Genomic DNA, 14947 nt, shown 5'->3' with positions numbered 1-14947 from the left:
TAGATTTTCCTGCTCGAATAAATACTGGTATTAAAAAAAAACAACAACAAAAGAAACAAAAGCAAGACACGCAAATGCTTGCGGAGTTGTTAACTAACTAACTAACTGACTGACTGACTGACTGACTGCAACGGCTTACTTGCACGAATGCTTTGCTCTGTGGACAGCCAATGCACTCGCCATCTGTACAAGTTCGCCACGCACACACACAGCTGGCTGGCGCCGCATCTTTTCAAAGTGCTACGAGTTGTGCCGCGCCTCCGCCAGATGGCGCCACGGGTCCCGCGACCTAGAGAAGACGCAGTGAAACATCCCCCTCGCGAGGGGCACGATCAAATGCAGAGCATTTCCGGGGGCGCACGACGTTAAGTAGTTTGCGTTACGTTAATGCTGTTGCACTTGTGGCAACTGCTGACGAGAGAGTGCTCGTCAGCAGTAATTTGAATGAGTCAACGATATAAGGCGCGTTCGTAGCGTCCCATTCTGTGTCGGCTTTGTGGCGCAGTGGGTAGAGCACCATGTACATTGCGATCCGCCCGCAGGGTCGAGGGATCGAAACCGGGCGCCGGATAGTATTTTTTTATATATATAAAGGGACAACGACGGTGCGGTCTACGGACGTCAACGCGGGTGACATCGTGAGTTACTGATATGCTCTGCATTTAAAAAGACACTAAAGGTCAATGCCTATACAAATAATGAGAGGACGTGCACACGTCCGGCAGTGGGACAATCGTGCTTTCGTAATCACTACATAAAAAACGTGTTTAGGTGTCCTTGTAACTTTTTGAGCTTGAAATTACTGCTCTTGTTCTTATGACCGTGTCAGACTAAAGCAAAGTTGTTGAACTTACTGGTCCTCGAGGTGCATTCGTTGAAGGGTTCCACCAATTGCAGCAGCCCTGCAAGTTGCACAAAGTTGGAAACATTACGATGTAAAGCTAAGAAAAACATACTCCTCCTGCGATGCGTACACTTACCCAGTCTGGCTTTTTCTGTATGCGAAAATAAGGACAGAATTAGAAAGCAATATAGCGTGAGCTAATGCACACTGCAGGTTTACACTACTCAATGCAACAAAATATTTGATGAAGATGTGTGCCAGTTATAAGAGTTAAAAATAAACCTAACATCTTTCCTCTGCACATTTTCCATTTTATCAATATCAGATTGCGTGTTGGGATCCCAAACTGCTGCTGCATATTCTAACACAGGCCTGATCTATGTATTGTATGCGCGCAAAGTGAAATTTGCTCAAGTAGAGGCAAATGAGTTGCTGTAGAGAAGGAACTCGGCCCTTAGTGGTGTCAGAAGAGCGCGTCTCAGCCTCAACCTTCTTGAAAAGAACGCACTAAAATTCAATTTCTAAAGAATCAATGTCGCGCACATTCTTCAGATCCGAGGACGCTATATATGGCTCAGGTATAACACTAAAGCTAAAACACGGGGAACTACCTAATTACTGAAATTCAGCCATTCGGGGAACAAGAGCTTGCCAAAACACACAAAAAAATGTTATTTGTATGCTGAGGCTTTGGAGCAAGACTTTTTCTGTGGAGGAAATTGCTTTTCTTTCTTTTTGAAGCACTGCAAACATATATTGAAGCTCCGACAACAATAAAAATAGGTTTCTGAGTATGTGGAGACATTTTTCCATAAATTGTAACTTCCATCGTTCCGAAGACGTAATTAAAGAAAATTGCAATACGTCCACATGACGGAAAGCGGAGAAAGGAGCCACTTTTGACTGAATTAATAGCATGACGTGTTGAGAGCTCGATATGAAAGTGTTAACATCGCGACGCACGAACGCTTGAGAGCGTCGTTTTGAGTGCACCAGGCGGGCATGCCTTCTGGGCGGGGAATGATTAGGGTGCCAATAGTGAGGGGCGCATCTATGCCAGAGGCTTTAAAGCTTTGAGAGCATACAGGCCTTCCCGCCTAAACAAGTTTTGGTTTACCACCACAGGGGTTGTTTGGTGACAGCTTTGATTTACGACGTAAACGAATATTCATAGCGTAAATTTCATCCCTATTATGAGAGCTTTCCCGGCGTCTGTAACTTTTTCTCCAATTTTCGTTCTTGTGAGCTGTGGCTCGAGCTCCTGCCCATGTTTCACGGCTACCACATTCGCCGTCTCCCCGGTGACCACGTGGCGCATACAACCAGCTCCAACATCACTGATTTCACCGCAATTGCCGCAGTGCCCGACCTGGTGCTGGTATCGTTGCAACGGAAATTAGCACTAAAATGCGGTCTCCATAAATTGTTAGGTGTCGACAGGCCGTTTACTGTGTCATTAAGGGTTAGTCCAAGTGGCAATAAAAAAGGCACTTTTTTCCTTCTCATGACACGTCGCGCATATGCTCGAAAATTGAGTTGACGTTGGGTGAAAAAAAATTGGATGAAGAGTACCATGCGCGCCAATTCGAACTTTGTGCCCGGGGCAAACTGCAGTCTGCTGGAAGACGGCGCATACATGCTGCGTCTCACGAAGTGGTCGCGGCATCAGAGAACGCACAAAGGCGCGCGATATAACAGTAACAGGCGTTAATAATATTATAACAATATTATATAATAACATAATAATAATATTAATAATAATATTGATACAGGGTAAAGCTGTGTTTACAGTGGTGTATTTACGATGCACATTCAGAGGCTATTTATAAGAAACCACGATGGAAGAGAGCACCGCGCAAGCCAGGGAGCGAACGCGCTTCACCGTCAGCGTCCTCTTCATCTCTCTTTTTGATGATGATGCCCGCTAGCACAGTACATGAGTACCGTCCTATTTGTGGGGAATCTAATTAATGCCCCGTAACAATATTAACAACATCTCTGGCGTTGTCTCATAGCGCGTCCCCGAGGATGACCATGTCTCGTGCTCGCCACTTTCAACCTCCGCTCTCCTGCTCGCTGTATCGTACCTGGCCTCTGACACTGAATCCTAAAGCTATCTAATGTATCGCGCCGTCTCGGCATACTACCCTTGCCCTTTCGCGATAATTTCCTCCGCTTTCCTGCACGTTCCATCACGTTTTTCTTCGGTCTAGCCCTCGTTCGCGCTGTTGCAACGAGTGACTACGGCGCCGTAAAACCACAGGCGTGGGCGCTGAAGTTCTGCGCACTGAAAATTGAACAGACAAATTGACATGATTGAAACCACCCAGTGGTACAATACGCGTTTCGTAAATCCGTGCACCAAACGTATTACTCGCCCGCTTTGCACTGAAAATACTTTTGCACCTCTGATAACACTAAGCCGGAGGAGGTGAAAGTAATATGACTATACGCTGTTCAGATAGCACCACATGACCATGTAACTTTTGATTATGATTCATATTTTGTATATGAATTGCTCTACTTCTACGTATACGTAGCCAGTGTGTTTATGCGTGCAACTGATGCCAGTTTCTTGGTTCCGTTCGAGAGAAAAAAAGGTTTTTATTATCAGGTTCACAAAGGTTTGGATAGCAGATTAAGCAAACATAACGGGTGCTGTCGGATTACCGTAACCCTAAACGATTTGTCCGAGCATTATATTCTAAAAAGATTACAACATTAATGTAACACAACCCATAAGATATGATCGCAAGTTTGTGGCAACATTTGGTCAACGTGCACTTACCGCCTGCCTTTCGTCATCCTGCGAACGTAGATGAGAGAAGCAAATTGAGCGGGGAGTTGTCAAAAGCACCCGAAGAAAATATGGCAGCCTACATATTCGCATGCTACTGATGACTCACTCTGCAGGAAAAAGCATCCGAATTACATTTCCAAGTTACGTTAATTTTGATCAACTGCGGGGTTACATCCGCTCCTCCACTATTACTTTGAAGATTTCGAGATTACCCGTCCTGCATTTCTTAGTGATCACTACTGAGGCTGCGATGGGAGAGCATCACGCGCTCACCAACCACCTGTGTAGACAACAGCTGAACAATACATGCCTCAACTTAGAGGGGAATACACTACCAGTGACAACGCATGTTCACAGCTTATATACGCACCGGTCAGGCAAACTTCTGTTCGACTACTGTGAAGCCAACCCGGGGCTCCCCGGCCGAAGTCCGCCGCAATGGAGCGCTCTCTTTCCGTGTACGAAGGGCAGCACGAAGCCACAACTTCCCGTAGAGGTGGTTTTACGCTAGTCGGTGCATGCGCTAGTCCGCTAACGCCGGAGTTGAAGTGACGAGCACTCCACTCAGACGTCGCGTTAATAAAGTTTAGTTGTCTTTCGCTAACATAGTTAGTCATTCTTTGTTAAACAGCGCCACTTAGACGATGACGAACAAAGACAATACGGGCGCTGACTACCAGGAGATTCCACTACCCTCATGAAGTCCCTCCTGGACAAATACCTCTCCGTCCGTCCGAAAACGCCACTACCACCGTACTCAGGACAACCAAATCTCAAACTGGACGAAGATATCTACATCCATGAAGTAAATGCGGCACTGGAAACCATCAGACGCAACACAATCCCAGGGGTGGACAGCATAACCAACAAGTTTCTAGCGAACTTGGATGAGGATTCCATTATTGAACTCACTCGGCAACACGGGCACACCCCAGGGTGCGGTCCTATCCCACTTGCTGTTTAATTTAGCTCTCATAGGCTTTCCTCCGCTCCTGGTCGCCATTCCAGGCATATGCCATGAATTATATGCCGATGACATCACCATACGGGTCACTCATGGGTTTGGGGGGGGGGGGGTGGGGGGGAGCGTACATGGAGACCAACCTACAACAAGCGGACGACATTGTCAGTGAATACATACGACAATGTGGCCTAGCGTGTGCGCAGCAAAAATCTGAGCTGCGGATCGTCTCACCAAGTAAGAAACTCCCTCTCGGGTCGCCAGCCGTCTGCCTAAAAGCGGATGGCCATTCTATTGTTCCAACACAGCAGGTGAAAATCTTGGGCATTATTCTCCAAGCGGACCGCTCCAACACCAAACTGCTGGATCGGCTTATGCGCACCACAGAGTAAGTCTCCCACATAATCCGCAGCGTCAGCACAAAAACGAGAGGTATGCGAGAGGCGGACGTTCTTATGCTGGTCGAAGCCTTTGTCATCCCTAGGGTTATTTACGCCCTCGCCTACGCTATGCTCTCTAAGGCTCAAAAGGACAAGGTAGAAGCTATCATACGCAAGGCATACAAGCTGGCGTTGGTACTACCTGTCACCACCTGGACGCAGAAACTCCTGCATTTGGGAGTTCATATACCTTCGATGAACTCCTCGAAGCTCATCATATGAACCAATTATTACGTCTCAGTTCCACCCCCACCGGCCGAACACTTCTGAACCAACTGTGCCTACGCTCACCGATTCAACACCCCCAGGCCGATGCAACTCAGCTTCCGCATGATATTAAACAAATCATATATGTGGCTCCACTGCCATGGACCATGCATCCAACACACCACTAGAATCGCAGAGACGTCAGAGCGAACGCTACCTTCAAACGGTACAGCAACAACTACACCGCAGTCTACACAGACGCAGCTTCCTACCTCGGAAGGAGAGCTATGGCCGCTGTTGTGACTACACCTCAAGGCCCCTCACAAGTGCATCAATTTCTACCCGCCCCCCCCCATGCATTACAGGTTGAAGAAGTGGCCATCACCTTAGCAATGCAGAGATCATTAGTACCGACTGCCAACAAGCATGTCGAACTTTCTCGAGCGGCTTCAGCTCACTCTCCGCCACACAAATTCTACTGCAGCATCCTCCACAACACCGCGTAAGGATTATTTGGGCTCCAGCCCATGCCGGCGTGCCCGGCAATGAACCTGCCCACCAGCATGCCCGAGATCTGGCATACCGGGCTAGTCAGGAGTTCGGCAAGCAGTGGCACGTCTGTCCCCTCTGGTCCTTCAAATAAATTACTCAGCACAACTGCCTGGAGCGAACAATGTAACCTCCTCCACACAAAAAACTCACAAAATAACCAGAACGCCACCTTCGAGGCATCCAAACAAACACCTTTCCCCATCCAACTAGAGCCCACATGCTGGCCCCAGGCCCCCACTCTGTACTCCTCGCAATGCCACTTCTGCGAGGCTCCTGACACGCTTTACCATTTTCTGTGGGGCTGTGATAAGAACACCAACCGACCCCCCCCCCCCCCCCTGACCTTCCCCTTCCCTGAGCACAGAGAAAGAGCACTGTCCAGCTAGGATTCTGACGACCAGCTTTGGCTGGTGAAGAGAGCCCAAGAAGCCGGACGGTCTCAAAAGTTCCTGGAATGAAGACCTCCCCAAGACTATTGATTGATTGTTGGGTTTAACGCGCCGACGCAACGCAGGCGATGAGGCGCGCCGTAGTGGAGGGCTCCGGATTAATTTTGACCACCTGGGGATCTTTATCGTGCGCCGAAATCTCGTACACACGGGCGTTTTTGCTTTTCGCCTCCATCAGAAAAGCGGCCGCCGCGGCCGGGCTCCCCAAGACTAACTGCTCCATAGGGATGTTGGGATGTTTATTCCTTCTCCTCCTCAACTGGAGGTAACTCTTCATAGATATACCTACAGTTGAGAGTCAGCGCCCATGTCTTCTTTGTTTGCCCTCGTCTAAGTTTCGCTGTTGAATCAGACGAATTCGTATCAACTCACCCAAATTACTTTCCTATTAGTACAGCTATAGGCTAGTAGAGTAATGTTAGGCTGGATCGCCCGCACCGTAAAAATGCACCTCAACTGAGAGAGGAGGAATGAAGAATACGCAGCAATAACAACTATCATCAGATGAGGCGTTTCTTTTTTGTAAAATGAACCAAGTCCACCTAAAGCGAATTTGAGAAAAAGGTGGAAGTTTGTTACCGTACCTAACTGCAACGCTTTCAAACCTATTGCATGATATGTTTTCCTCGTCAGCAAGGCCACAAGAATTTTAAAAAATTATGCGGTGATTTTGAGCGATATTAAGACGAGAAGTTCGGATTTGGCTCATGTTGAATTGAAACACTGAAGTTGATGCGGCATTCTTATGAAACCTTTATTTACATTGACTTTCAAGAATGGTGAGATGGAGTTTTGACGAGAAAGGCATTGAACATATGCAACAAGGCTACAAGAGCCGTAGAATTATACATGAAGAGAACGTGAGTCCTCTTGGCACCATTAGCAGCTCGGTTCGAATTCTTCGGTAGGATAAATTTCTTGTACACGTCTGAAGGCACCGAGGAAGTAAGCAAGCTCTTCATTGCCTTGCAACGAATTTCCAGAAACCTTCGCAAGAAGGCTGTTCATATCTCCTTCACATTTAATAACTGGTTCGTACCCTCACAGGGGGGTGGGCGGAGGGAGATTGGCCAGGGCGTGTGAGATGCGGCTGTATGGTGAAGTACTGAAAATGTAAATATGTGAGTAAAAAAATATAACCAAAGTTACTCTGCATGGACGGGGGAGAAGAGATGAAATAATTGTTTCACATCTCTCAGTTCCATTTTGTCCCCTTCTTCCGTTCACTTTGTCGCCGACGTCTGGCGACAGTTCTTTCGTCGATCTCCTAATTTCCTTCCGAATTCATTATAAACCAGCGCCAAAAAAGCAAAACAAAAACTTCTGATACACCCAGGAAACAGACTGAACAGTCAAACCAAAAGCAAACTCCCATTGGGAAAACGGATTTGGCTCATTTTGATCCGTGAAACATCAGGATTTGGCTCACCTTCGATATGAACTAAAATTTGACGTATTTTCTCGCGAAATGTTGTTTAGGGGAAAGTTGCCGAGTTTTTCTTGTCACTGCAGTGTCACTGTAGTCACTGCAGTCACACAAGCTTTTTTTTGTCACTGTCTTAGTTTCGGTTTGTGGATCTGGCCTATTTCGAAAGACAACGCTTCCTATGTTAAATTCGTTACGCTCATAGCTAAAGTATAATAGCATTGCCTGACTTACTCAAAAGTGTACCACTAGCCGGATTTTTTTATACTGCGACTCAAAACCGCAACAGTTTGCCATATCGATAAAAAAAAAAATGCGAGGGCAACGCCATTGACAACAGACGGATTTCATCGCTACTTTCGCGTGCAATCACTTCCGCGAAGCTTGCCGCAAAAAAATGGTTGTTTGTGGGGGCACTTAAAATTGATTCGGTTAGATGGGTTAGCATCGATATCCTCGATGCGCTGCCACAGCCATTGAAACAGTCACGTTGGCTGGCACATGGTAGTTATCAACCGAAACCTATTTAAAGGAGCCATGAAGAGAAAATACAACTTTGTTTAATTTGAAAGAACTAGGATACAGTATCTCACTCAGCTCCATTGCAGCCCCAAAAGATGTTTTTTAACGAAAAAAAAGCAAGAAGTATTTAACAACTTTCAAATTTTGCGCCACAGTGACGTGTTATGAGCGAGATTGACGTCATACGGGCCAACAATAAAACATAATTTTCAGTCCGTTAACTGCACGTTAGCATTCAAGTGATGCGGTAAAATGGAACTAGAGACCCCATTACAGACGTCCAGTCATGTGTCGTCGCGATAGGTCAGTTAGCGGGGCGCCAATTGCACAAACAAGGTTCCGTGACGTCATAGAAAAGTTGCGGAAAATTGGGTAGGGGGTCGCCACGGCTTCACACATTTTCGTTAATATCTCCGTTATTTTTTCGAAGATTGCGATGATATTGGTATCATTGTTATCGGGACTAAGCAGTCTTTCTAATAAACCCAACTTGTATTTTCTCTTCATGGCTCCGTTAAGCAAGGGCGAAAAGTACCGTAATCATTCTCCGGGCCAAAACTCTGCGCATGCCCATTCTGCTTGCCTGAGTTGCTTTTTCGCGTTGTGCCCTCCATGAAAGAGTGCAAATGATCGTAGTAGTCACCACAGGAAGTGACGCAAATGTATTGAAAATCTTACTGAGCTGTTGACGGGGCTGTACTCATTCGGAGTCTCACTCTAAATTAACACCTGCAACCAATATTTATATTTTGAAGAACATTTTCATTTTGTTAAGTTATGGTACCAAGCTAACAAACACAATATTCGGGCACTGATAAATTCTGTCACCCACGGTTGCTGCAGTTTCACTTTTAGGGGCGAAGCTCCTAAAGCCATGGGTCTGTCCATCCCTTATGTCTCGTGGTACGTGACCGCCGCATGCTTTCGGAGATGTCGCAAAGTGGGTCGCGTTGCACGCGCAAGAACCGGCTGCAACCGGCAGCGCAAACTCGGCACCGGGAGCGCGAGCTTGTCTGTGTTCGCCAACGGAGGCGCGAGCGCACGTGCACTGCGAGGGGGAGATCACGCAAGAGATCACGCCACGAACGTAGGCAGTCGTTCTTGGAGATCGAACGAGACGCAAGGAACTTTGCTCGTTTCCTCTCGTCTTGTTCGGGCACAAGTTCGCCCTAAATAAAAGTTATTTCTTTACCGTTGTGTCCCATCCTACGTGACAAATTGTGGTAGAGGTGCGGGGTAGTCCTCGATGGCGCGGGGTCTTTCACCAGGTCTGGGCCTGGGAGCATTGACTCCGAAAATAAAAGTTGATTTGTACAATGTACGCACACAGTCTTACGTCTTTCTTAATGATGTAATGGGCGAACTTTCACGGGAGAGTTACGGTTACCGATGATCTCCCCCTCTCGAGCTTCGCCCCACTTATCTTCATTCATTCCGTGGATATGGCGTGATTTTTTTTTATTGTTCAAGACGGCCATAAAGCATTATTTGTATCGTATCCCATGATTTGTCCTAACTGAGCGCGGCTTCTGGTTCAAAGCACCACCTATTGGCGCAGGGGGGCGTATAATCATATAAGGCACGCTTCTAATTCATTTCAGCTGTGCACGACCAAAATAGAAAACCGACGGTATTCGAATTGATCAATTACGGCCAAAATCCACTAGAAAAAATGGCAGCATCTCCATTCCATGGATGATGGCGAGGGTGCAGAGTACGGGGAATCGAAATGACATCCAAGTGGCGCCCCGAGTGACATCCGATTTGTGCCCAGACCGTCATTCGATTTGAGCCGTGAGTTGCACCTTGATTATTTCCTAAATGAAACTGCAACTTACGGCTCAATTAGAATTTTGCATGATTTTCACTTGGTGGTGGTGTGCGCACGGATGGACGCGGATGGACATTTGAAGGTCCTAAGGTACTCCGCACCGTTACAGGCGAAGGAGTAAGCCGTTTGACTCTGGGATACTAACCCACGTCGTAGCCCAATGGGTAAGACGGCTGGCACTAACACTGTCTGGTCTGCCAGACGCAGGCTCGAATCCTACCGGTGCCTGTGTGGTTTTTTGCGATTGTGAATGCTATGCGCACAGACGCGGACGGACAGTGTGCGGTCCTATGGTACACCGCACCTAAAACCTGAGTGCAGGTTATAAATTAGACTCTCCACATATAGAGTTACCCGGTGGGGGCTGGGCGCAATAATTGTGTAATAACTTTCTTAACTCACGCTATGGACCACAACAGAAAGCTTACAAATCGTCCGTCGCAATAAGTGGTGAAACGCACGCAGCAAGTTTGCACGTGTTAGTAGAGAATGGAAACGAATTTGTTTTTGATGATATGCATTTACAATGCTGGTTTGTTTCTGCGTTTTCGGTATACCTGGCTGGGGTCCATGCGTTTCCTACAACTAAACTTACCAATTCTTCCCCAGCTGGTAACCACTTTCTTCTAACATGATAAAATAAATGGTGAAAGAAACGACGAAAACAGACAGGAACTAATACGACACTGCGGCGCGTATTCGTTCCCTTATAGTTTAGTCGTTTGTTTCGGGCTTTATTCTACCGTGCTACTTTACCAACTCACCCAGCTTTCCTTGTTTATCCCATGTTCAACCCCCATTCAGCGCGAGTGGACGTGTCACGAATCATAATTGAAAATGTTCATATTTTCGATTTTTAGCGCGGTGAAGTTACATGTGGGCCATGAGGCTCGCCGTGGTGGAGGGTTCCGAATAATTTGGGACTACCTGGGGATCTTTACCATCTGCCGAAGTCTCAACACACCAGTGTTTCCACTTGTCGTCTTCATCTGATGAGCGGCCACCCCTGCTGGGATCGAACCCACGTGCCTGCGCTTGGCAGCGCAACGACTGAGCCACCGCCCCGCGCTGGTGAGTCGTGGATCATACTTGAACATTGAAGCTCGTAATCTTGTTACAAGCTCGGCTAGAGCCCACCTCATCAACATTTGCTTGTTGTGCTCTACAAAAACACAAACATGTTTACTGTTATCATGACTAACAAAAACGAGTTTTCAACCACTATCTGTCGCGGTTGCAAGACAATCCACATTGCGCAAAATACCTGAACGCCGCTATGCTTGCCTTGCAATATCACTGCGGAGCTGTTATGGGACTACAGTAGTATTCTACAGCGTTCTTTGCATTTCATTTTTATGAGCTCTGGGATAGGACGGGGAAGAGGGGGCGAAGGCGGTGGGGTGTGTACGATGAATTTTTTTTAAGACAGGCAGGGAAGACGGACGGCCCGCAACTCGGCCTACAATCAAATCATGCCTACCGATAATTATTGTTGTTTGCAGGCTACGCGTAGACCCTTTTTTGACTGCAGTGTATGCTCTCATCACAACAATGAGAGGTTTTGCAACTTTACACTGTGCAGTTTTGCAAGCCCATCGCGAATCTTATGCCGGGTACGGCAGCCTTCTGAAGATGTTTATTTACAAACTTAATATACGTTTGCTCTGACTTTTATTTTCTTGTGGTTTTGTTGCTCTTGTTTTTTTTTCTCTCTTCCCGTTCTATCTCTCCGTTTCGCCCTACCCCTCCCCCCCTCCCACACACCCACACACACGCACACAAACCTTTGCAAAGACGTTTTGAGTACGCCACTGTGAAAATGCTCGTCTGCTCTGTAAATCTGATCATTCTTGAAAGTCGCGAATGTTCGCTGTGATTTTTAAGACGCCAAACGACGCTAGAAGCTGATTTTGTTCCTTTGTCTTTGAATAAAGGACACTAAACCAGGGTGTTGCATACGCCTACAGTAACCAGATAATCTATATAGGCTATTTCGACGAACAAAAAACATTTACTTTATCGATTCAAGAAACGATCCCTGCATGAGCATGCAGTCTCACAATCAATCTCGAACTAGAAGCATGACTCACCATTTGGGAAGAGCATGTTTGTCCTCAGACATTTCCGAGGATCCATCAGGCGGAGGACTGCACATAAAAGACAATGCTGTGTCACTGTGGAAAAGCGCCCGAATACTGTTGGAGTCATTTTTATCAACAATTGTCCCAGCAGTAAGCTTCATTAACTTTTCCCAGAACGGGAAAGAAAAATTAGGGAGCATATCAGAGATAAAAATGAGTCAAGGAGAAAAATCTTTGAAGAATCCTGTCATTTACTGTTATTTCGTAAAAAAGCGCTAATAAAGAAGGGCTTGGGTCCGCGATAATTGGCTTTTCTATTTTTTCGTCTCAGCCCACAAAAAACGGCACGTTAAATACTAGGACAAGTGCTAACTTCCAAATGAATTTCAATAGACTTCAGCACGAAGTTTCCGCTCGACGTTGTTTGTTCTGTGAGTGTCTGTTTTCGGGCGCTGAAACTACGAATAAGAAATTTTAAAACAGCAATGGTGAAAGGTAAATCCGCAAGCATTTTTAAGGTAATACAATAGCACCTTTTCTTTAGAGCCACGTTTCGAAATACTCCTACTGAAGCGTAAAATCGAGTAGTGTGTGAAATCACTAATTTAGCGTTCCTTCAGCCCCGGGGTTTCATCCTAAATTCCCGGAATAGTGCGCTCTTCCTTCTGACATGGGTGACCTGCAGCGTTAAGTTGCAATGTAGACATTTATAGGCATGTATCAAATACAAATTGAAATTCATCAGCTTCCGCATTGACTATAACCAAACTGGACATGCCTCGCTGTGCTTGTACAGAGGTCAAAACTGTTAACAACAACGCGCGAACGCGTGGCTTTCGATACGTGCAGGGCGGCCTGCTGACAGCCACCGGCGTGACCAGCGAGATTAGGTGACGGCGCTGGGGCGGCTTGGCGTGTGAAAGCTATTCACGATGATTCCTTGTTTTGGGGGACAAGGTTCGACGCAGTAATTCTCTCCCCACGGCCGCCACTAATGCCTATATTAAACGTTATCTTACGCTGATGACCAGTGCAGTCTTCTTTTCGCCTTTGGTATGGTTCCGATATAAAAAAAAAGTGCAATGTCGGTCGGGCACAGCCATTCAAGCGTAGGTTGTGCAGGAAAGGAGGAAACAGAATCGTTGACGGCATTGACTCAGAAATGGCCTCAAGACGTTTATTACTCAACTTTCAACTTTTTTTATATCGGAACCATACCAAATGCGGAAACCGGACTGCGTTCGTTATCAGCGTAAGATAATTTTTAATATAGGCGTTGGCAGCGGTGGTGGTGATGGACTTTCGGCATGGAACCTCTCCTCCCAAAACAAGGAAGCATCGGGAATAGCTTTCACATGCCAAGCCGCCGCAGTGCCGTCCCCTAATCTCGCTGGTCACGCCGGTGGCTGTCAGCAGGCCGCCCTGCACGTATCGAAAGCCACACGTTCGCGCGTTGTTGTTAACAGTGTTGGTCTCTTTACATAACCCCAATTTAGGCGAACACGACAGATCAATTATTGTACTTTGATAGCATTATTCGCGGACGGCCGCACATTTCACTTGAGCGGGGACTGCAAGCTTAACGGTATACTAGTGCAAACGCATTGGCCGCAGCTGTTATTAGGACAATACAACCCTTTGTGATGTGTTCTTACGCAATTCTTTGAATCTAAAGTTTAGTTTCTTTGAATAGTTCTTGTTACAAGAACGGTCCAAATTAAAAGTGAATGCTCCTCCAAAAAATCACTCTGAATATTTTTACAATGACCCATAAATACTAGTTCAACTTTGTACGGCTTACACACTCCTCTTTTTAATCTGAGTCACCAAGCCAAACCATGTTGTATGCTGTAGAACCGCTTCCATTGTACGTAAGGTTTAAAATCTCCTCTACCCGAAATAAGACGCATAATCTATTAAAAATGTAATGTCCACCGCTTGGCCGTAAGTCCTCATGAAAAAACAGAGAGGAGAGGTTTCGTAGTTGCTATTAAGTAAATGATGTTCTCGTGCTGGGAGAGGTTGATTGTGCAAATCATACGCATGCTCAGTAAATCGATGTGAGGGGACAGTTGCTGCCACATGGTAAGAATTACGCTAAACTACGGGACCAACCGGACATACGCACACGCCCCTATGTACACTGTGTTCCCTACATTTCTTTTCATACGATTTTTCCCACAATCCTTTCTAATTTGGACCTCCCGTTTATAAAGGTGACGCTACGAAATAACTATTTTGTCGAGCAGCCCACACGGTAATTGATAATTTAAAAAATTACGTTTCTAAATATAAAGAATTCTAAAATACGTCTCAAAACTACGGCGAGTTCATAGAAAACTGCTGCCTACGGTAAAATTCTTGCTGTACATTGGCACCGCTGCTGCAGGTTGAAACTCCGACAAAAGCATTGATAAGTTAGACGTAGAGATAGATACCGCATGAATTCATTATAAGGCTTCCATCTCAATTTTAGCGTAAAAAGAAACAGTCTGCGAATACTTAGGGCCGAATAAAGCAATAGAAATCCCCGTCGAGAAAGCAAGGATAAACATTTTGTGACGGAACGCATAAATGCTGTAGGGAAGATTATACCACTGATCAATTTGAAACCTTAACATATTTTGTTGGCTCGAAAAGAAGTAATCGAAGTATAAAAGTGAGTATTCAAACAACCCGCCTCCGTCGTTATATTTCCTGATCCTTCCACTTTCAGAAAGGCTACATCTAGCTAGGTGTACCTCCGTTTAATTGTCTCTCCATCGCACCTCTAGGGAAAATTTGGCATTAACAGCAAATAAATAAATTCTTAAGCCGACAAACAGAAAAAAATA

At 46.0% G+C, this 14947-nt stretch overlaps 1 protein-coding gene across 1 annotated transcript in view; it reads right to left on the bottom strand.

The window, feature by feature from the left end:
* Window positions 1-850: 850 nt before the first annotated feature.
* Window positions 851-14947, bottom strand: part of LOC144175396 (uncharacterized) — a 30726-nt gene continuing 16629 nt past the window's right edge. The window contains exons 5-6 of the mRNA XM_077704478.1: window positions 12123-12179; window positions 851-902 (exon numbers count right to left, since the gene is read on the bottom strand). Coding sequence (XP_077560604.1) covers window positions 851-902; window positions 12123-12179 — 109 coding nt within the window. The remainder of the gene's footprint in view (window positions 903-12122; window positions 12180-14947) is intronic.

This window comes from Haemaphysalis longicornis, unplaced genomic scaffold (assembly GCF_048455015.1).
Source record: "Haemaphysalis longicornis isolate Haplotype H1 unplaced genomic scaffold, Haemaphysalis longicornis Haplotype H1 scaffold_3, whole genome shotgun sequence".
Lineage (NCBI taxonomy): Eukaryota > Metazoa > Arthropoda > Arachnida > Ixodida > Ixodidae > Haemaphysalis > Haemaphysalis longicornis.
The sequence above is the reverse complement of the archived record's forward strand: the minus strand, read 5'-3'. Positions and strand labels throughout refer to the sequence as shown.